At 45.0% G+C, this 23,037-nt stretch overlaps 1 protein-coding gene across 3 annotated transcripts; it reads right to left on the bottom strand.

Moving 5' to 3' along the window:
• Positions 1–660: 660 nt before the first annotated feature.
• On the bottom strand, positions 661–22,763 carry LOC123404444 (cycloartenol synthase-like). 3 transcript variants are annotated; one of them, XM_045098376.1, is made up of 18 exons: positions 22,566–22,763; positions 11,393–11,578; positions 10,672–10,761; positions 10,270–10,464; positions 10,077–10,161; positions 8,851–9,017; positions 8,430–8,618; positions 8,209–8,322; positions 3,594–3,716; positions 3,395–3,517; positions 2,841–2,939; positions 2,593–2,649; positions 2,443–2,489; positions 2,209–2,352; positions 1,891–2,068; positions 1,579–1,659; positions 1,403–1,486; positions 661–1,067 (listed from the first exon to the last, which is right to left on the bottom strand). In XM_045098376.1, exons 1-18 carry the CDS (start codon positions 22,761–22,763, stop codon positions 930–932), a joined length of 2,298 nt encoding a protein of 765 aa, XP_044954311.1. In that variant the 3' UTR covers positions 661–929. The 3 variants fall into 3 exon arrangements, with proteins under 3 accessions (XP_044954311.1, XP_044954313.1, XP_044954312.1); XM_045098378.1 differs by lacking the exon at positions 22,566–22,763 and adding an exon at positions 12,079–12,332; XM_045098377.1 differs by having other exon boundaries at positions 974–1,067; positions 1,583–1,659.
• Positions 22,764–23,037: the final 274 nt, after the last annotated feature.

Consider the following 23,037-nt stretch of genomic DNA (forward strand, 5'->3'; position numbering starts at 1 on the left):
TCGAGTCACCTTGGCGCAGCCCGCGGCGGTGCCATATCGGGGGTCCAGGCACTCCGTTGAGAAGGACCCGGGTGCTGGCCGAGGAGAGCAAAATGGCCAGCCACTCCCGGAACCTTGCTCCGAACCCATATTGGCGCAGGGTTTCGAAGAGGAAGGGCCAGGATATGGAGTCGAAAGCCCGGGTGAGGTCGAGCTTGATCATGATTCTCGGAGCTCCCAATTGATGCAACAACTTTAGAGATTGCCGGACTAGGATGAAGTTGTCGTGGAGGGTGCGCCCGGCAATGAATGCATTCTGATATCGGCTCACCAGGGAATCAAGCTTCGGAGCCAAGCGCAAGGATAGGACCTTCGCGAAGAGCTTCGCCACTATCGGCCGATAGTCATTCAGCCTGTGAGCGTCGGCGCACTTCGGCAGTAAGGTGAGCAGCGCTTGGTTGAGCCTGTGGAATCCACGCCCTCTCAGCGCATATAGCAGCTCGAAAACCTCGAGGATGTCGTGCTTGATGATGGTCCAGCAAGCGCGCAGGAACTCCGCGGTGAAGCCGTCCGGTCCTGGCGCCTTGTGCGCGGGCATGCGCCTCACAGCCTCCCAAATCTCTTGTGAGCACAGGATGACATGAGAATGGCAGATAAGGCCATTCAAGACTGCAGGCATCAGGCGAAAAATGAACTGCATTTCCGAGAAGAAAGGAACATACACATAATTAAGCATCTTGGTATCATCTTTTCACAGACTTCTTATTCCATAATTATACACCAGTCATTTATTTGGACTCTGATAGTGGACAACAATACCGCAAGTACAGTTCCTTTCTCTGTCTACCATTTTTCTGCCCTGAGAAGGTACGTACCAGTATGTACGTAGTATAATTTTCAGTTGCAGATAGTGCGACCTGCACTGCTTCGCTTCTGACTCGGATCAGCGGCTAGGCGTCGACATGTCCCTCCGGCGATCTGCTGCCCAGGACGCGGCAGCGGTACTCTCCGAGCGCCCAGATAGGGAAGATGTTCCGATACTGGGAGTAGGTGATGGTGCAGTTTCTGGCGAAGATGCCGATGATCTCCTGTGGCACAAAATAGAAAAAAATACTATTTAACGACAGTCATGAACAAACAAACGCAGACAGAATAGCAACTGACTGAATGTTCTTTTCAACAGCAAGCGGTTTTGACAGTCCCTTTCATGAGAGTGTCCTTTCTACTCCCCCCGTTCCGAAATATAAGACTTTTTAGAGATTACACTATAAACTACATACGGATGTACATAGACATGTTTTAGAGTGTAGATTCACACATTTTGCTCCGTATATAGTCTACTAGTGGAATCTCTAAAAGGTCTTATATTTAGGAACGGAGGGAGTACAAGAAAGTGTCACTGCTCGGTTTGCGGAATACTTACTTGCTGAGGGAACTCTCCATCCTCTAGCTGTAGGTTGATCAAGACCCTCGCCGCCCGGTGCAGAGGCCCTGGGTCTCTCTCGGCCTGCTCCAACGGAAATTGAAATGCAGATATAAATGAGCACGACAAATGCCTCAATGAACAATGTCGAATCAACGAGAGAAAACACGAAGAACCTGCCCGGCATCAATTAGGGCCAGCATGGCCCAGCTAGTGTTGACTACATGGGGGCGCCTTCCTTCGAGTTCGGTGTAAACCTATTTGCAGAAATTAAAGAAAGAGTGTTCAGATCAGGGAAGTTCTCATTTGCATACAGAATCGGAAGGATACACGTTTGGTTTTGCTTTACTGGTAAAAGCAGTAGTTCATTTCTGGCCAGAAGATTAACACTAAACTAGAGATTGATCTGTACTAAGCCTGTAGCCCACAAACGCGTCCGCTCTGCATCCCTACGGACATCCATCCCAAGAAGAAAGGAATGAATGTACCTTATCCTTGCATGACAAATAGCTTTCTCCCCAGCCACCAGAGGGAACCTCTTTCGACAACAAAAAGTCGCATGCCTTCCTGATAGCAGGACAGTTGTTGAATGTCCTTCCAGCAGCAACTAATCCCCTCACTGCAGACCACGTCCCATGGGTGAAACAAATACCCCACGAGCCGTACCTGTTGCGAATATAGAGAGCAATGAGCAATAATAGCAGCAGTTTCCAGGTTTGAATGGAGATGCCAAACGCAAGGAAATTAAAGCTGCATGTGTATCGGACATATTCTTTTGTTCCGAAATAGATTTTTTGAACACTAACCATGAGCCGTCACTCCTTTGAATACTCAGGATGAAGTTTTCGGCTTTATGGATACATTTGTCTACCTCTTCCTTCCTATGTCCAGGGTACTGCTTTCTGAATGCAGTCAGGGCCTGGATCACTGCTGAAGTACATTCAACAACACTGCCAGTCGAGTTTAATTACATCTCAGTTCAGTTTCTCTTAGACACGACAAATCAGCATAGTAACAAGAATGGAGGTATCACGTCTTACGGATGATCAATCATTATGTCCCCAAAGATCTCGGAAGGATTGAGAAACTGAACAGTTTGAGAAACATGTCAAGTTGCAAACCACCATTTACAAAAAGCTAAATGTGTAGACTCATCATTACAGTTGTAACTCAAACAAATTCCCACTCACCTCCAGCCAGGCATAAGACCTGGTGAGTTCATAAGATGCAAAGCCACCATTTCCATTCTGTAAAAAACAATTTAGCTGACACTAATTAGTTCCATCCAATTTAAACGGATATATTGTTCGGGAAAATTTAAACAAACATATATGCAAAAAAAAGAGAATTATAGATAAATCTATAAGAGCATGGAGCGTAAGAGAACTATTGACTCCTACGAGTAGCTTTTAGAGGTTTGAAAAGGGGATATGCATACCATCCAAGAAAGCAGACAATTGACAGCATCATAAAGTCTATTGACTTCTATTGATATGCCAACCATTTTCGGAGAAATCTTTGACAACAACAATGAGGCCTGATGAAAAAGAGGAATCACAACAATTTGAACAATTATAACAATAAATAAAATGATGACCACGACGCCACAAAATAATATAAGATCTAAAACTTGAGAGTTATTGTGGTTATTCTGTGCATTAAAGAGAGTCCCTACTTCCTAGTACCTGGAAGAACAAATGCTGGAACTTCCAAAATCATATCCTTACAGGGAAACAACATCATTCACCTGTTAACTGGCTTTGAAAATAAATGTCATTTTGGATAGCGAGACTGTTTCCAACACACACCTTTGACCATATCTTTTTAATTATGTTAGTAAATAATGGATGAAACTATAACATTCTGGAATTACTCTGTTAATAATATTTTCAAGTGAAAATTAAATAGTCATATGAATTTCAGTGGTCAAAGTTTTAAAATTTTGTCTGCATAGACTAATGGACGATACCAATTTTCGAATGACGGTAATACCTTCAATCCTAGTGCGGTGCAATCTGATACAGGCCAACCATGATCCGCAGTAGAAAAGGTCCATGCACCTTTAGATATATGACGATACCAGACACTCAAATCTCCATGGCAGTCGTGAAGAACCTTTCACAGAACAAATAACAGAAAAGGAATCGGATGACTAACTTTCTGGCCAGAAAATTAAGCATCACTAATTTACCTGTGAATTTTTTATGTAGTCATGGGCTAGTGTAAGAGTTGGACAGAACTCTTCTGTGAGTTCTGTAGCCAGTATAGCTTCAACTGCGAAAGCTGTGTCCCAAAGCTGGCTGCCGTTATAACCCTATGATGACAGGACCATTTCTTAACACTGGTTCCAGATTCCAGATAGCAAGCCAAAAGAAAAGATTCACTATATCTTAGTATGTCTTCAGATTACAGAGTAGTGTTGTGTATGTTTGAAGACGTTATGTCTGGACCAAACTAATAAATGACAGATACGTGGGCGGACAACCCACGATCGGAAAACTCCCACGTCTCCCTCCCAACCCTAGCCGCCTCCCCCTCCCCCTCCCTTCCTCGTCGTCGCCTGAGGCAGCCGTCGGGAAAGTCCGGGGCGCCAAGGATGGTGGCGGCGGGGCCTAGGCTGCCCTGCATCTGCATGCGGAGACCCGGATCTGGAGCGGCGGCTCCATTGGCGAGGCACGGCGGGCTAGGGAGGTGGATCCGGCGTCTCGGCCGCGCGGGCGGCGAGATCCGGTGGTCGTTGGCGTCCTGCGGCGGCTTTTGCGCTGGCCGGTGCGCGCGATCTGGCGCCTCTCCCCTCCTCCCCTGTTCGGCGTGCGGGGCAGCCTGGTCGGGCCGCGCTTTCTTGGATTGCCGGTTTTGTACAGGAGGTGCTGGTGGTGGTGGGGATCTAGTTCGGGCGAAATCCCTGGTCGGCCATGGCCGGCCGCGTCGATGGCGACGCCTGAGGGCGCCGTTCCCCTCCTTGGAGGCGTCGGTATGGACTGATCCCCTCACTTCCCCTTCCCCTAGGTCTCCCGGGCGAAAGCCTTAACTTTGTTGGGCGGCGGCGGCGCTCACGGTGCCGTTCCCTTCTTGAAGGCGCCGCTTTGGGAACCTTGGGGCTGAGTGGCGCTTGTGGGTGGTGGGCGACGGCGGTGGTGCGGCCCTATCCTAGCATGGATCTTCGTCCATTGCTTGGAGATGGACTCGCGTAGGTGGAGGTCGTCGTTTGGCGTCATGATGGCGTCGATGACGGAGGCACCTGCCAAGCTGGTACCTCAATCTGATCTGAAGATGGACCAATGGAAAATGGCGGCGACGACACATGTGAGTGCGTCGGATCGGTTTGTGTCCCGGACCCGGTATGTGGCTCGGTCAGGGTCTCCGGCTTTAGATGTTAGGCTTAGGTGAGAGGTCTGGGTATTTGGTCCAGCTTGCACCCCTTCATCATATGAATAGGAGTAGCGACAAATGTTGCCAAGATGGCGGATTCAGACATATTGTTGTACTGCTTTGTAAGGTCCTCGAGAATAATCAATAAAATGGCCGCATGCATCTCCCAGATGCCGAGGCCGGGGGTCATCCTCCTTTTCTAAAAAAAAAGAAACTAATAAATGACAAAATAGACACCGTGTTATCTGAAAATGCTAAGTCGCTTTGCTGTGCTATTTAACTAAGTTAAGTGCACATGTGAAGCATGTCACCGGAACTTTACAACAACAACAACAACAACCAAGCCTTTCAGTCCCAAACAAGTTGGGATAGGCTAGAGTTGAAACCCATAAGATCTCGAAGCCAAGTCATGGCTCTGAAACGTGGATAGCTAACTTCCACGCACCCCTGTCCATGGCTAAGTCTTTGTCGATATTCCAAACCTTCAGGTCTCTCTTAACGGACTCCTCCCATGTCAAGTTTGGTCTACCACGACCCCTCTTAACATTCTCAACACGCTTTATCCGTCCGCTATGCACCGGCGCTTCCGGTGGCCTCCGTTGAATATGTCCAAACCATGTGAGACGATGCTGGACCAGCTTCTCTTCAATCGGTGCTACCCCAAGTCTCTCTCGTATATCGCCATTCCGTACCCGATCCTTCCTTGTGTGACCACATATCCATCTCAACATGCGCATCTCTGCTACACCTAACTGTTGGATATGTTGTCTCTTGGTTGGCCAACACTCCGCGCCATACAACATCGCAGGTCGGATAGCTGTCCTATAAAACCTGCCTTTTAGCTTTTGTGGCACTCTCTTGTCACAGAGTACGCCAGAAGCTTGGCGCCACTTCATCCACCCAGCCTTGATTCGGTGGCCCACGTCTTCATCGATATCGCCATCCTTCTGCAACATGGACCCCAAATATCGAAACGTGTCTCTCTCCGGTACCACCTGCCCACCAAGGCTAACCTCTCCATCCTCGTGCCTAGTAGCACTAAAACTGCACCTCATGTATTCACTTTTAGTTCTACTAAGCCTAAAACCTTTCGATTCTAGAGTCCGCCTCCATAACTCTAACTTTCTATTAACCCCCGTTCGGCTATTATCGACTAGCACCACATCATCCGCAAAGAGCATACACCATGGGATATCTCCTTGTATATCCCTTGTGACCTCATCCATCACCAAATCAAAAAGATAAGAGCTCAAAGCTGACCCTTGGTGTAGCCCTATTCTAATCGGAAAGTCATCGGTGTCGCCATCACTTGTTCGAACACTTGTCACAACATTATCATACATATCCTTGATGAGGGTAATGTACTTTATTGGGACTTTGTGTTTCTCCAAGGCCCACCACATGACATTCCGAGGTATCTTATCATAGGCCTTCTCCAAATCAATGAACACCATATGAAGGTCCTTCTTTTGCTCCCCGTATCTCTCCATCAGCTGTCGTACCAAGAAGATGGCTTCCATGGTAGACCTCCCAGGCATGAAACCAAATTGGTTTTTGGTCACGCTTGTCAACCTTCTTAAGCGGTGTTCAATGACTCTCTCCCATAGCTTCATAGTATGGCTCATCAGCTTGATTCCGCGGTAATTAGTACAACTTTGAACATCCCCCTTGTTCTTAAAGATTGGTACTAAAATACTCCGCCTCCATTCTCCCGGCATCTTGTTTGACCGAAAAATGAGGTTGAAAAGCTTAGTTAGCCATACTATCGCTATGTCTCCAAGGCCTCTCCACACCTCGATGGGGCTACCATCAGGACCCATCGCCTTGCCTACTTTCATCCTTTTTAACGCCTCCTTAACCTCACACTCCTGGATACGTCGCACAAAGCACATGCTGGTATCATCAAAGGAGTCGTCTAGCTCAATGGTAGAGCTGTCAACCTCTCCATTGTAAAGGTTGCCAAAGTACTCCCGCCATCTACGCTTGATCGCCTCATCCTTCACAAGAAGCTGATCATCTCCATCCTTGATGCATTTCACTTCGCCGACATCCCTCGTCTTCCTCTCCCTAATCTTGGCCATCTTATAGATGTCCCTTTCGCCTTCCTTAGTGTTTAAACGTTGGTAGAGGTCCTCATACGTCTGACCTCTCGCTTCACTCACCGCCCGCTTTGCAGCCTTCTTCGCAACCTTATACTTCTCCATGTTAGCTGCACTCCTGTCCAGATATAGGCATCTGAAACAGTCCTTCTTCTCCTTAATAACCTTCTGGACCTCATCGTTCCACCACCAGGTGTCCTTAGCTTCCCTTCTACTTCCCTTGGTCACCCCAAACTCCTCTACAGCGACCTTCCGCAAGAAGGTCGCCATACTCGTCCACATCAAGTTTGCATCGCCTCCTTCCTCCCAAGGGCCCTCCTTAATGACCCTCTCCCTGAAAGCCTGGGATGTCTCCCCCTTGAGCTTCCACCACTTCGTTCTAGCGACTTTGGCGCGCTTATCCCGTTGGACACGAATCCTAAAGCGGAAGTCAGCAACCACAAGCTTATGTTGAGGGACAACACTCTCTCCAGGTATCGCTTTACAATCAATGCAAGCGCGTCTGTCTTCTCTTCTAGAGAGGACAAAATCAATCTGGCTAGAGTGTAGACCACTACTGAACGTCACTAGATGGGATTCTCTCTTCCTAAAGAGGGTGTTAGCTACAACCATGTCGTAGGCTAGAGCGAAGCTCAGGACATCTTCTCCTTCTTGGTTCCTGATGCCATAGCCAAAGCCCCCATGCACCCTTTCAAAACCTGTGTTAGATGTACCAACATGGCCATTGAGGTCTCCTCCTATGAAGAGCTTCTCACCAATAGGTACCCTCCTAACCAAGTCCTCCAGGCCTTCCCAAAACTCCCTCTTGGTGCTCTCATTGTGGCCTACTTGCGGGGCATACGCGCTGATAACATTGAGGACTAAGTCCCCAACTACCAGCTTGACAAGGATCATCCGGTCCCCTTGCCTCTTAACGTCCACAACTCCATCCCTAAGGCTCTTGTTGACCAAGATGCCTACTCCATTCTTGTTTGAAGTTGTCCCCGTGTACCACAACTTGAAGCCGGTATCCTCCACCTCCTTCGCCTTTTGTCCCTTCCATTTGGTCTCTTGGACACATAGGACATCAACACGCCTCCTCACCGCCGTATCAACTAGCTCCCGTAACTTACCCGTCAGGGACCCTACGTTCCAGCTACCTAAGCGTATCCTCCTAGGCTCGGCTAACTTCCTTACCCTCCGCACTCGTCGAGTCAAATGCGAAGACCCTTGCTCATTTTTCACTACACCGGGGCGTCGGTGCAGCGCGCCACTAAGGATGCGGCGACCCGACCCTTGCTCACCGGAACTTTGAAAGTAAAAAAAAATGGGATCAAGGACAACATAAAGAATAACCTGCATCTTCATGCCATCTTCAGCAACCCACAAGTAATCATAGATCCTTGGAATATGAAGTTTGAATTCCTCTGAGTTAGGATCTTCTATCCAGCAACAAAGCATATTCAGTACCTGCACAGTTTTTTGTACTATCAGTTTTCACAATAATCAACTGAAAACAGGAACAGAAAAATAACCGCATTCCTTTTTTTTAGAAACCGGCTTCGTTTTAGATATACCTTCCCTACAGCACCACTGCAAATATATTGAGTGTTCTCATCTTCGTAATGAATATGCTGCATGGCATTTTTCAAAGCTTTCTCCCTCAATTTGCTTCCAGGCCAATGCGACAGAACTGGTTCAACAAATTTGTGAAGAGTGGTCCATAAGATATCTTGTCCCAGTGGATGAGGACAGTATAGATCCTCCTACAGTAAATTATAATAAAATCTGTCAAGAAACATTTTACTATTATATTCTCCATGGAGATCTCTACCTAAAGTAATAAATAAAAATGTGTGATGCTGACACAGGAGCCATGCCTGTGTACAGACCAAAAATCATGCAGAGCAGAAACTTCTCAATGGCATATATAACATGAAGTTTACTTTATGTTATTACTGGTTTGGCACATGCACGACGGAACAAATTCCAACAAACCTTAGCACATTGGTTGCGAGCTTTGTCCCAATCTATCTCATCATAGGGTACTTTATAGAGCTCCTTCTGTAAATTCAATACTGTTGGTGTAATTGGGCCGACAAACCTCTTTCCGTATATGTAAGACATGGGAAAGTATACCATTCGGCAATGAGACCACATGCGCCCTGTGTGCAACGCCGATATTTTTATCAAAGATAATAAGGTAAGAAATTCTGATAATATATACTACTAAATGTGAAGACATCGAACAAAGAAGGATATAATAAAATTATTGCCTTCTGCAAAGTTTGTGATGATAGAAAATGGTTTTTGTTGCGCTGTAAAAAAGAAAAAATGTTTTTATTGTCAATCTGTCAAATAAACTAGGTTGGAAGAACAAACATGATATAGTCATAATTAAGATCAATATGCTTGAAGATTTTGGTCAAACTCTATTATCCGACTCCCTTTAGGTCTAGTGTAAATTCCCGGTCCCCATCCTTTCCACACATTTTCCTTAAACTTCACGTGTTTCATTTTACTATGCATATGAGAAAATTCATGCATACCAAGGAGTTCAGAGGGGTTGTCTAGGCTTGTTCCATTGGCTCATGGGGCCACTGGTTATAAATGCCCATTCGTTGGCTCACCGTGCCTGGTTTCCTAATATGCAATCTAATCTCAAAAACACTAATACGAAATGTAAATTGAAATGGAGAGAGAACTAAAATTTATACAAATTTTGGAATGAAAAATAAGATATATAAATTTCTTGAAGAGGTACCACTATACTAGTATAGCATATAAACAAATATATAAAGTTTCCCACCTCTAGCTTTAGTACCATTGGTGAAAAAATTATGTGATTGATTCTTTAAAACAAATACTCTGTCCCAAAATAAGTGTCGCTGGTTTAGTATAAATTTAGTAAAAAGTTGTATTAAATCAGTGACACTTACTTTGGGACGGAGGGATACTTCATAATAGGACTCTACATAATGCTTTATCAACCCCAGGAAGGATTCTAACACACATTTTTCCAGGGTCAGCTGCATGAGAACCATACTTGCAGTATATTCTACTGGTATTCTGCACTAACAGTCAAACACGCATTCCAATTCTGTGCAGTTTATATGATAAATTTTGCCGGTGTTGAGTTATTATTCATTATTATGTGATAACATTTCCAGATTACTAAATACAAGCGAAAGAGAAAGTGAAAAATATCCAAGAGGGAAACAAACCTGGATGAAATGGGAGGCAGTATGGTAATAACCATAGTTCCGGAAGCAATGGATTGTTACCAGACCAGTCAAATACACCAAGAACCTTAAGAAAGTTGAGCCATCAGAAGGACCTCTCTGGGTTTGAAGCAAGTACATTTGTAACAAGACCAAAGCAGATAACATAAAAGAAAACAATGCATAACCTCCGTACCGAAAGCCAAAACTTTCCCCATGATGTTGTAAAAGTTGCTCCTCCATGATCCAAAATCCAATTCTGAGCTAACTGCATGGCTCCATCTTCACTATCTGATCCTTCTCCAAGTAATCTCAAGGTAACATAGTTCAAGACAGAACCGAACATGGTGCTTGGGCCCTCAATGTGCAATCCCCAGCCTCCATCTTTGTTCTGCACTTAAATTCACAGAGATTTGTCCCTTTCTTTGAAAAGCATAAACAAATCTAGTAATGGCATATAGATTGGGGTAGTAGTGAGACGTAATGTGGACAATAGGAATGGCATGAAACACACACAGCATGTGGATTGCAAAGCAAGATTTTGTTGTGTAAAAATATTACAGTTAAGAACGATTTGTGTAGATGAGTATTTCCTTGCCTGATGATTGTAGAGATACCGACGTATCTCTTTCTGATGCTCTGATGATAAGACAGTATTTAGAGCACCAATCGAATGCAGTGCTATTACCTGGATAAAAGAAAGGTGAGGAAACCAAATAGCTCACATGTCTCATACAGAAGTACAACAAAACAAAGGATAACGTAGAATGAGATGCCACAATATCTGCAATGCTGAAACCAAGTGAGAGAAGTGTCGCTCAGTTAGTAACTGATACAGATTTTTCACATTTTTCTAAACAGGAATGTAGGAGCTCTAACAGATCAACTGATAGAGGAAGGCAAAAGTTTACTGAAGGATCGGGACCAAAAGGAACACTGAAGTCGGAACTGCAAAATAAGCAGTAACTAACTGAGCAACAAGAAGGCTTAGGCACTAGTAACTAGTTCTCCAAGAATTCCAAAGAAGGATGGTACTAACAGAGCATACTATCTTCGAAGAGCCCTTTGGCCCAGTTCTATATTTTCTAAGAGTTCAGGAGCAACTTGTTTGGTAGTTACCTGATGATATACTCCCTCCGTCCCAAAATAAGTGTCTCAACTTTGTACTAGCTCTAGTATAAAATTATACTAAGCTTGAGACAGTTATTTTGGGACGGAGGGAGTATATTATTAGATATGCTAGTGCGAGAACACAAAAGAAGGCTATAATGAAGGAATCTTAAAAAAAATCACAGTTGTATATGAGTGAAAGGAACTACCAAGCCCGGCAGAAGGAACATAGGACCGGCGATATCCCCAGGCCAGTGTCCATCATGTGCTTGGAGAGTAGAAAACTGCCCGATTGCCCTCTTTAAAGAGGTCAAAACATCTTCTTCGGTGACATGTTCATGTTCTTGGAGCTTGATACCAGGAATGTCCAGCTTGGGAGCAGTCAACTCGGCGAACTGCAAAAGGTGCAAGTGTTTTGCAATGACACGTGAGTTAATTGAAGACAAATCAACTCCATGAAAACTGAGAACAAGAAACTAATGTACGTATAAATTCGAATAAAATCTACAATAATCTCAGTAGGAATGTCTTGTTCAACATATTGCAACATTTCAGATCAAATTCACTATCATTCGCAAAATACGAGAAGGGAAAATACTGGTAAATAGTTTGCCAGGTATTTTCCTTTACTTCATATGGCGAAACACACCGAAATGGAACCTTAATTTTCTGCATTTCCTAGTTTATTCCAATCGTGCTAGAGTACATACGAATGTATATAGACGAACTTTAGAGCGCAGATTCACTCATTTTTCTTCATATGTAGTTTTTTAATGAAATCTTTAAAAAAATATATATATTTAGAAACGGAGGGAGTACTTGTTATTCTGGCGGATAAGTAAACAGGCTGAGACGGCAAATTGCTTAATTGCAAGGAGGGTTAGTAGGTGGTTACGCGCTAGAGAGACAGGGCCTCGAATCCGTGGAGGGGACCGTCTGCGGCGAGCGGGTAGATCCTTCTCTCCGGTCCGTCATCTCGCCGCCGCCGTGGGAATGCAGAGCCGCGGCGGCTCCGGCCGTAGTGTGGCAGCGGCAGCGGAACGGAAGTACAGAACTGGGCCGTGGCCTCCCCTCTCGTCCATGGCCGGCCCAGTCGGGCGTCTTTGTGTTGCGCTGCCTGCTTTCCATTACCGAGGTCCAGCGTTTTTGTCCTCTCGTTCCCTGTGGTTACGGTTTTTGTCCTCTCGAGGTGATTTTGATCGTCATCGTTGAGACTTCGCTTTCTCTACCTCCGACCCGATCCCCGTCTTCCTTCCCGCAACCGAGGGCGTCATGGCGCTCGCTGATCCTGGTGGGGTTGTGGGAAGAGGAGGACTTAGGGTTCCGTTTGCTACATCCGTTCCGTTCTATGATTTGGTAAGGTTCTAAAGATTCATGGCGACTGCCGGACACGTGGCGACTGCCGGAGCATTCAGGTTGGGCACTCGCACCACGAACACGAACGATGTGACAACAGTTATGCAGGAGCTTGGCCTCCGGGAGGAGGACAGGGGCGGAGCTGGACCTAAAGTCACCCTGATGCACCATTTTAATGTGACGTAAATTTCTTAGCAAGAGTGTACTAAATAAAAAACATGTACTGTGCATCTAGCATAGACTAACGAACATAATGCAAATTAATGCAAAAACAAATAAAAAAGTAACACCAATTTTTTTACTAGAATGATGAAAACAAACGACAAAATCACTTAGAAAAAATGTTTTTCATTTCGAATCTCAGAATACACTATCAAACATAAAGGTTCAACAATCTACATGGCCAAAAGTTTACTTCAAATTTTCAACAAAACATAGAACGGCTAAATAAAAGTAGCCATAATTCAAGTTTTTCATAACTTATGATGGTATTTTTTTCTTCTAACAATGCGTCCACAATCTACGTACATTTGATAAATACAGACATGCCTGGATAAAATTACACATCAGAAAATGAAAAAAAAAGAGTCATTGTTGTGCACCTATCTATCGTTTTTTTTTTCCGAACGTTTATGCGTGTGCGGCTGTGTGTTTCAGCGATAAATTGAGTTCTCGCTCGCATGGCTGGTTGTCGCCTTCCTACATCAATTAACTTCTGCCTTCTAGGGCTTACTGTCAAAAGGCTCACGACTTCCATGCCCAAATTGACTACAGGCTCCTGCTAAAAAGGCCATCTGAATGAAAGATGTCGCTGGCAGAAATTTTCTGTTCCCCGATGCACAATAATAAGTGTAACCTGATGCACATACGTATTACTGAAGCTAATCACTACTGGACAATTTTTTTGACCCTGATGCCTGTGCATCAGGGAGCAGCCATGCAGCTCCGTCCCTGGAGGAGGACCTGGATGACGTTGTTTTTGATGAACAAGGGACCCCGTCGGAAGAGGCTCGCTGGATCGTGCTTGTGCGAGTTCACTCGATCAAGACCTACAATCAATATTGGTACTTCAGGAACATGAGATCAGCATGGGACCTAGCCCAGGAGGTCCAGTTCAAACCTCTGGAGGAAAACCTATACATAGTTTAGTTCTCTTGCCTTGGTGATTGGGAGAGGGTAACTCGTGATGGACCTTGGCACTTCCGAGGGGATGCAGTCATCCTTAAACCCTATGATGGATTATCGAAGCCTTCTACTGTTCCGCTAGATACAATCGAGATCTGGGTACAGATTCATGATGTCCCTCCTCTGTATGGTAATCTCGTGCCTTCATTAGCAGCCAAGGTTGGGGAGGTTCTTTATGCGGAACCTCAATCGCAAGATTTCACGGGGAATTTTCACAGGGTCTCGGTCCGGATTAATGTCAATAAGCCACTCAAGAATGTTGTTTCGTTGATCAGAGGCGGGCCGGCAACGCCAAATTTATAGAGTAAAATTTGAGAAACTCCCGGACTGGTGTGCAGTCTACGGGATGCTTGGCCATCTCTACAAAGAACATGGCAATGGCATACACCCTCCCTCCTCTCTTGTATTCAAAGACCTCAAGGCTTCCTGGAACATGCGTGTAGGTCAAGGCCTTGGAGGTGGTCGAGGTCGGAGAGGGGGGCAATGTGGAGGCCGTCCTGGACGTGGAGTAGACCCTAGCTCTGAACCAGGGAAGAACGGCGTAGGGGAGAAGGATTGGTGCCCAGCCGATGATGAGTATATGGTGGAGGCTAATAGCAATAGGAAGAGATCACCATCTGAGGTGTTGTCTTCTAGACAGCCCACGCAACCTGCAGCACCAGACAGCGGTCCAGGGGAGACGCTGGCGCTCCCCCATCCCTTTTGTCCCCCATAGTCCAAGCAGCAAGCAGGAGCAAAAAAGGGCCCGATCAGATGCAGCTACACCGGAGGCAATGATTGAGAAAAGTGACAGTCTTGGCAAGAATGTCTCATCTTTGGCGGGCTCTTTCGAGGAGCTCCGCCGGGGCTAATTAATATCTTCCGCTGGAACTGTCGTGGCGCGGGAAAAGCTGCGACAGTGCGAGAGCTTCGCGATTTTGCGAAGCAGTTTGCCCCTACCCTGTTATGCATCGTTGAAACACAGCTTCAGAGCAAAAGGGTAGAGTCCATAACTGGAACGATAGGCTTTGATAATTCCTATGCTCTCGGTAGTCAAGGCAGAAGTGGGGGTACCGGTTTGTTCTGGAATAATTCAGTAAAGATTGACATTTTGGGTTACTCAACTTATCATCTAGATGTAGCCATCGCCGAATAGGGTATAGAGAAGTGGAGGATGACTTGTGTGTATGGGGAGGCACAAACCCACTTGAGGCATTAAACTTGGTCCACCTTGAAGATTTGTAGCACTATGAGTGATCTTCCATGGCTCTGTATTGGCGATTTTAATGAGGTGCTTCGACCTGAGGAGCACCAAGGAGTTGGGCAACGCAGCAACGCCCAAACCCAAGCTTTTCGAGAGGTGCTTGATGTGTGCGAACTGCTTGACTTGGGATACAAAGGCAATTTCTGGACCTTTGAGAAGAAGGTGGTGGGCGGAACCTACACCAAATGCAGACTGGACAGGGCTCTGGCAAATGGGGATTGGCTGGCTAAGTTTCCTCTAGCATCGGTGACTCACCTGACGGGGGTTACCTCAGATCACGCACCCTTGCTGCTTGAGCTGGGTGGAGGGAATGCTGAGCATGTCCAGCGACCATTTAAGTATGAGGTAATGTGGGAGACTCATGACAGTTTTCGTGATCTGATCTCTACGGGGTGGGGGCTGGCCCTCCTTGTACTACGGTCGAAGAGCTTCGCATCAAGCTTCATGATCTAGCAAAAGACCTAGGCCGTTGGAATCGCGACACCTTTGGGAGTGTCCGCATAGAAATAAAGAAGCTCAAGCTGAGCCTCGAGGAGTTCAAGAATGACCCCTCCAGAGTTGGCCCGACCCATGCAGAGCTAAAGATAAACGAGCAATTAATAGAGATATACCATAGGGAGGAGATTATGTGGCGACAACGAGCAAGGGCTGAGTGTCTATCAAGTGGGGACCGAAACACAAAGTTTTTCCATATGAGAGCTAGCCTCCGGCGCAAAAAAGAATATGATCAAGGCGCTAGAAAACTCCTTAGGGGTGGAGATTTCTGATCTGGAGGAGCTGAAGAACCTCGCAACTGATTTATATCAGTCTTTATACCTTTCTGAAGGTGTGAACAACATGGAAGCAGTGTTGGACCATGTGCAACACAAGGTGACAGCCGAGATGAATCCAAGTCTATGTGCGCCATACACTAAAGAGGATGTTAAAGCTGCCTCCAGATGTTCCCGACAAAAGCTCCGGGGCCTGACAGTTTCCTTGCCCACTTTTATCAACGCCATTGGGATGTATGTGGGGATGAAGTCACAAGTATTGTTCTCAGAATTGTGACAGGTGTGGAGAGTCCAAAGTCTATCAATGATGCAGTTCTGGTTCTGATTCCCAAGGTAACAAACCCCATGATTCTTGCTCAGTTTCGGCCCATAAGCTTATGTAATGTCCTTTATAAGATTGCCTCCAAGGTCATCGCGAACAGGTTGAAAGTAGTGCTTCCAGGAATTATCTCTGAGGAATAGTCCGCCTTTGTCCCTGGGAGGCTCATCACAGACAATATCATTTGTGCTTATGAATGTCTGCATTTTATGAAGCGGTCGAGAGCAAAATCCAATAGCTTCTGTGCACTGAAGCTTGACATGATGAAGGCTTATGATCAACTGTAGTGGGCTTATCTGAAGGGAATGATGATTAGGTTGGGTTTTGACCAACGGTGGATTGATATTGTCATGGGCATGGTCTCATCAGTGTCGTTCTCAGTTTGCTTCAATGGAGAGAAAATTGAAGTTTTCAAACCAACTCGTGGTATCCGGCAGGGAGACCCCATCTCCCCCTACTTATTCTTGCTCACAACAGAGGGCCTTTCGTGCCTCCTCAAATCAAGTTCTCAGTCATCTCTAACAAGCATTCAGGGGGCTCCTACGGCTCCAACTATCAACCATCTCTTGTTTGCAGATGATAGCATGCTGCTCTTCAAGGCTAGTGATGAGGGATCAACTTTGGTGTCAAACCTACTCGATACCTATTGCAATGCTTCTGGACAGAGGATAAATAACGAAAAATCTTCGATTTTCTTCAGCAGGGGATGTCCGCCGCAGATGAGAGATACTGTAAAGAACAACCTGCAGGTTCACAATGAGTCTCTTAGCGAACACTATCTCGGCATGCCCACTGACGTTGGTCACTCGAAGAACGGAACTTTCAAATATTTGCGTGACCGTGTTTGGGAAAAGATCAAGGGGTGGATGGCCAAGCTGCTCTCATCAGCTGGTAAGGAAGTTTTGATAAAATCAGTCGCTCAAGCAATTCCTGTTTTCTCAATGGCATGTTTCAGACTACCTCGGGGTTTATGCGAGAACATCATGTCGATCATTTGACAATTCTGATGGGGATCTAAGTAGGGTAGGAGGAAGCCCAGCTGGGTTGCATGGGATACCATGACCCTGCCGAAACATCTGGGAGGCATGGGGTTTCGAGACTTGGAGATTTTCAACCTTGCACTTCTAGCGAGGCAGGCATGGCGCACACTGACGGTCTGTTCTTCCTTGAGTGCCAGAATTTTGAAGACAGCATACTTCCCCAATTGCTCTTTGCTTGAGGCCGAGCTAGGAGCTCACCCGTCCCAAATTTGGCGAGCGATTCTCGATGGCCGGGACAACCTAGCACAAGGAATCATACGGCGTATTGGTGATGGACGTTCTACGCACATATGGCATCACAATTGAATATGTAGGGATAACTTCAAAACAACCATTGCAACCCTTGTTCCGAATCCCCAGAGACAGTTGCACAACTTATCGATGTCTCAAGCGCGAGTTGGAAAGATGATGTAGTCTGAACTGTATTCACTCCCTTTGATGCAGAGGCTGTTCTTCGCATACCAATTTGCACGCGGTGAGTGGCAAATATCTGGGCGTGGCACGAGGAGGACCGCGGACGCTTCAACGTTCGTTCGGCGTATCGGATGATTCTCAGGACTAAACATAGTCAGGAGGCTTGGCTGCATGAGGCAGGTGGCACGTCATATGACCGGGATGAAAATAGCAAATGATCTATGATTTGGCACCTACAGGTACCCTCCAGACTAAAGGTGTTCTTATGGCGTCTTGCGAGTTTCCATGCCAACGGGTTCAGTTCTAAAACACCGGCAAATGGCGACGGATGATTCTTGCCCCCTATGTGGGGCGTTGGATACCTGGAAGCATGCGCCGATAACATGCCCTATGGCGGCGAGTGTATGTGCTCTGGCTCCTAAGGAGCTGGTGCAACACATGGTCGAGAGAGAGGAGGAGAACCCGAAAGAATGGCTGTTCGCAATCCATGATCTACTTTCCCAAGAAGTCTTTGACCAGCTGGTTGTGGCGCTGTGGGCTCTTTGGGGTGTCAGGCGGAAGGCAGTCCATGAAAATTTGTTTCAACCTCCGCATTCGGTGAATTCTTTCATATCAAGCTATTTGTCTGAGCTTCAATATCCAACGCCAAATGCTGGAGTGGCAATGTGAGACTATCAAGCTATTCGGTGTCAGGCGGAAGGCAGTCCAAGGTGAGACCGTCGGCTTGGCTTGCCCCTGTCAGTGGCAATGTGAAACTGAATGTGGATGCTGGAGTGTCAAGACATGGATTTGGTGCTGTAGGGGTCATCTGCCGGGACCAGAACGGAATGTTCATGGGGGCCTCCACCCTTGCCTTCCGAAATATTGTGGACCCTCCTACACTTGAAGCCCTCGCTATTAGAGAAGCTCTGGCCCTCGCAGAAGACATTTACCTGCGACGGATCCAAGTGGCGTCCGATTGCAAGGTGGTAGTACAAGAGTTATCGAAAGACAACTCTACCGCTTACGGAGCGGTGATACATGAGATTATGGATCATTCTTCTTTTTTGATTTATGTAGCTTTAGTCATGAATTTAGGAGCTCAAATTTTGAAAGCTCACAACGTAGCGAAGCATGCTTTATCTCTTGAGGGTGGCCGCCATGTCCGGTTAAGACACCCCAGGAACTTACTATTCGTCCCTATAAACATTGTGACGTCTCAATAAAGCTTCGTGATGTTGTCTCAGAAAAATTTCTGAGCTCCAGCGATTTTTATTCCTTCGGCCTTGTTTGGTTACTAGAAAATCAATCCCCTAGTGGATCTGATCCACAAGTGGATTAGGTTAACCCCCTCCTGTCACCAATCTCTGTTTGAAATCACTAGTTAGCGAGTACACCTTTCAACGATTACTTCCACCTTCATAGGTTGCGAAAAATGGCGCACTGCATACGTGCCACTTGTCGTAACCTGATAGTTTTCTTTTTTTCGTAGATTCGTATTTTTAAAACATTTTATCTCCTAAACCGTGCGTCCAAATCTCGAACCGTTTTCACCGTTGGCTTTTTCACGTCGAGATTTTCAAAACTAGATTCCATGTTGATAGATTTTGACAAACTTTTTTTTCATGAAAAAAACGAAAGAAAAAAACCGGACGAAAAAATCGTGCCTCATGCGATAGAAAAAAAACAGAAAACGTGTTTTTCCTCTTTTCGAGTGTGCCTCTCGCGGAAAAAAAGAGAGCAGAAAACACGTTTTTTTTTCCTTTTGAGGAGTGGCACGGACGTGCCTCTCGCGAAGGCAAAACCGTGCCTTTCACGTAAGCAAAACCGTGCCTCTAGCAAAAAAGAAAATGGAAAACGCGTTTCCCCCCCTTTCCGAGAGGTACGGTCGTGCCTCTCGTGAAGGCAAAACCGTGCCTCTCGCAAAAAAAAAAACAGAAAACATGTTTTTCGCGTAAAACAAACAGAAAATGCGTTTTTTTGCGAAAAAACTTCAAGTTTTTTTTCGTCCATAAGTTACGAAAGACCAGTGAAAAGTCCGAACACCAAAAAAATCCGGAAAAAACCCACTCAAAAAAGGCGAAAATGCATGCGAAAAAAATAAAAAAAGACAAAATCCGAAGGGAACGCTCAGAGCGCGACATGTGGCGGCGACTGGAAACGCGCCAAGTGGCGGCGTATGTAAGTGATCGCTAGAATGCTTGTGAAGTGTGCTCGCTAAGTAGTTGCTCTCATCTATGTCGCTACCCCGTCCTTCCTCGTGGATTTGTTCCACTAGTCGATGATGATTATTTTTTACCCCGTGGATTAGAGTGAAAGCGGGTGGATCCACGTCCACGCAAAACCAAAGGAGTTTTTGGACCGTGCCCAGGAACTATTCCCTGTCTAGGCTAATACACGTGGGTCACGAGGAAAACCCAACTGACATACATAGATGAAAATCAAACCAAACAAGGCCTTTTAGGTTTTAATTTGTTTATGGACCCTGTTAACTTGCCAACATTCGTTGGCAAGGTGGCATTTGCGAACGTTTTAGGTGGCTTTTTTTAATACGGTATAGCCGAATTCGCTCACATACACTCATCTTTATGAATGCATGCATGCACATCATACACCTATGAACACCTTCAAAAGACTGAGCCGAAACATCATCTTGAAATTGACAAAATCATCACATACGCCTTCGTAATCGACGTGAACTCTCGTGGGCAGGGGATGCCCACTATCCTCTAATCATCCAACCACATGTTGTTTTTAGTTGAAAGGAAATGACGGTTTTTTTAGAGCGACATGTCAGTTTCTTCAGCGTTTGATCTTTTCTCACAACTAAAACTGCCATCAAATGGTGTTCACTTTGTCACCACTGTCCCAGCTCAGTTCGCTGGGTAACATTGCAGTTATTTATTCGGTCATTCTAGGGTTTAATTTGGTGTTCTTTAGATTTTCTTTTTTCAAAAAAATGAAATGGAAAAAATTGTTCATGTATTTTGAAAAAATCATGTCATATAAAAGGTGTTTATATATTTCAAATAAGTAGTTGTGTATTTTTAAAAATGGTTACTAAAATATTGATGTAATTGCAAAAGCTTATGCCTATTTTTTTAAATGTTCATGTAATCTAGAAAGTTTTTGCATCTTTCAAACATGTTCATGTAAATTTAAAACTGTCAATGTAATTTAAAAAAAAAATGATGGGTCTCATGGACTCTATTGATTTGATACAGTATTCCCTTGCATTATAAAATTTAATTGTTTTTTCTTCTATTATTATATGCATGTCTGTTATTCGAGATAGTGAAAAGTCTTCCCTAAATCCTGAAAAGAAAAAAGAGATAGTGAAAAGTCTATGGCTATTCTAAATCTTGTATTGTACGAAGGTGATGTTTTAGAAACATGCAATTTTCTCGGTTCAAATGTGTTTATAGAATTCCACAGTTGCAACATGCTTTTATTTAAGACCTTTTAAATGTTGTTTTCACTTATTTTCACCGTAGGTTGATTTTCAACGGATATTTCCTCCCATTACTCTGTGCGCTAATTAATCTTCAAATGGTTGTATCACTGCAACAATTATTACACAACCGCAATTTCTCATCTTCATTTCTTTCCAATATTTTATGGTTCCATCTTTCTAATCACGATGTTGTTGTAGGGCAATTTACATTTATTTTCCTTTTCCTATCTACCAATCTAGTATGTTTCTACATCACATGTTATTATTTATATGTCTTTGTGTTTATGATTAATTGTGATACCTTGTCTTGATGTCTTCTATCTCAAATTGTTATCTAAATGTCGTCTCCATTCGCATGTTTATTGACATCATTTGAGGTCCTAGACAACGTGATGGTTAGCACCTTCGCCACCTCTATCGCCGCCGGATACAGTCGTCTATGTCCACATCGTTCACCGAACATGTTGACACGATTGCTAAAGGTGGTGGTGACCATGTAGCATGCTTCATATGCATTATGAAGGCCGTCATTGTCATGATGTTGCTCAAACTCATCAGCGAGACATCTTTTTTCTCCAATCTTCCTGCCATCCCACGTGAGGCAAGGGAATCAGATGTTCTCTTCGTGCCACATGCACGTGCGCAATATGGAGTGCGCTTCACAAATCAGCCCGAGTCATAAAATATGAAGGTTGGGAGTAAAGAAAACTCTATAAATTATAGCAATCCGAAGGCATATGGCAATTCTATTATAGTGCTTTCTTCTTAAATTGGCACTTATTATGATGGTTTGGCCAATATGGCAACATCTAGAATTGCTCTTAGACCTAGTTTTTTTTTTTTTTTTTTTGCATGTCCTATCTAAAAGTTTTAATCTGGATACCCTTAGTCAACCGAACATGTCCTTCTTCCTTGTGTGGCTATGAAATCGTATATAACTGGCTATCTATTTTAACTTACTCCCCGCCACGAGCGAACGGGAGTGGATAAGAGGCTTGAGGCACTCACAAAATACTATTATTCGCACGAAACAGGGATATGAACACAATACACTTTCACTCCTTTTTCTTCAACACGTACTCACAAGAGGGTCGTTCAAATCTATACATGGCCTTGCAATGAAAGTGCATGGCCATTACAACCAACCATGCGAGCACGGTCACGTTAATAACAATAGTGGTGTCAGAAATTCAATCATGTGTGATCAATTGAATGTTGTGTAGTTAGATGTATAAATTTAGAATACTTTTTGGCGTAAATTCTACTTGATGTATGTAGCTTTTGTAAAAAGTTGTGTAGTCAATTGACCACCCAGCTTCAGTGTGGCTACGCCACTGATTAATAATACTTCCGTGCGTATATGCATCGTCCAAAAAAAGAGTAAGGTCATGTTTGGATTGTCGTGTGTCTATCGTATACACCTGTATAAAATCGGTTTTGTTTCTGATCGGAAATCATTCGTGTCTGATATAATACACTTATAAATTTTACACCTTCATATTACGATACATCACAATCAAACACGGCCTAAAAGGCCACGAGCACGGTTGCTAAAAAGGAAAACGAGCGATCTAGCTGACGAGTGAGACAGCTGATCACGTGGAATGGAGTAGAAGTAGGACCTGCAAGCGCATTAGGCGGTCGGCGCTGTGCTTGAGCTGGTGCCGGCGGCTGGAGTACTCGCGGCGCGCGTCGTCGAGGTCGTCCACGGCGCCGGCAGCCGCGGGATCGAACTCCCAGACCTGCCGGCCGGCGTGCGCGTTTGTGGTGCGCAGCCACGGCTGGCCGCCGGCCTCCTCCCCGATCCTTAGCCGCCACATCGATCGACGTCGACTCAAGCCATTGGCTGTTCTTCTTACTTTTTACTCTCAGTTGCTTCAGAGCAGGGCAAGTGCGTGAGAAGAGATAAGATACCCTAGTTAAATAGGAGAGCGAAATATCTCTCCACTGATTTTTTTTTCAAGGTGAAGCCACCTATCGTTGCATGGTTAGAGAAACAACGGTATTCCGAGTCTTATATTATTTCTGAATTTATTTCAAGATTTCCGATGATTCACATTAACTGAAAGGAGACGTTTCGTCGATGACGAGACA

The sequence above is a fragment of the Hordeum vulgare genome, chromosome 6H (assembly GCF_904849725.1).
Source record: "Hordeum vulgare subsp. vulgare chromosome 6H, MorexV3_pseudomolecules_assembly, whole genome shotgun sequence".
NCBI lineage: Eukaryota > Viridiplantae > Streptophyta > Magnoliopsida > Poales > Poaceae > Hordeum > Hordeum vulgare.

What these genes read in the sequence shown, in the direction of transcription:
- LOC123404444 (XM_045098376.1), bottom strand. Translation starts at nt 22,763, where the DNA reads ATGTGGCGGCTAAGGATCGGGGAGGAGGCCGGCGGCCAGCCGTGGCTG. An exon ending in GCAGTGGTGCTGTAGGGAAG is followed by an intron (nt 8,323 to 8,429) that starts GTATATCTAAAA and finishes AAAACTGTGCAG; the next exon opens with GTACTGAATATGCTTTGTTG. An exon ending in ATTGTCTGCTTTCTTGGATG is followed by an intron (nt 2,650 to 2,840) that starts GTATGCATATCC and finishes TGTTTTTTACAG; the next exon opens with AATGGAAATGGTGGCTTTGC.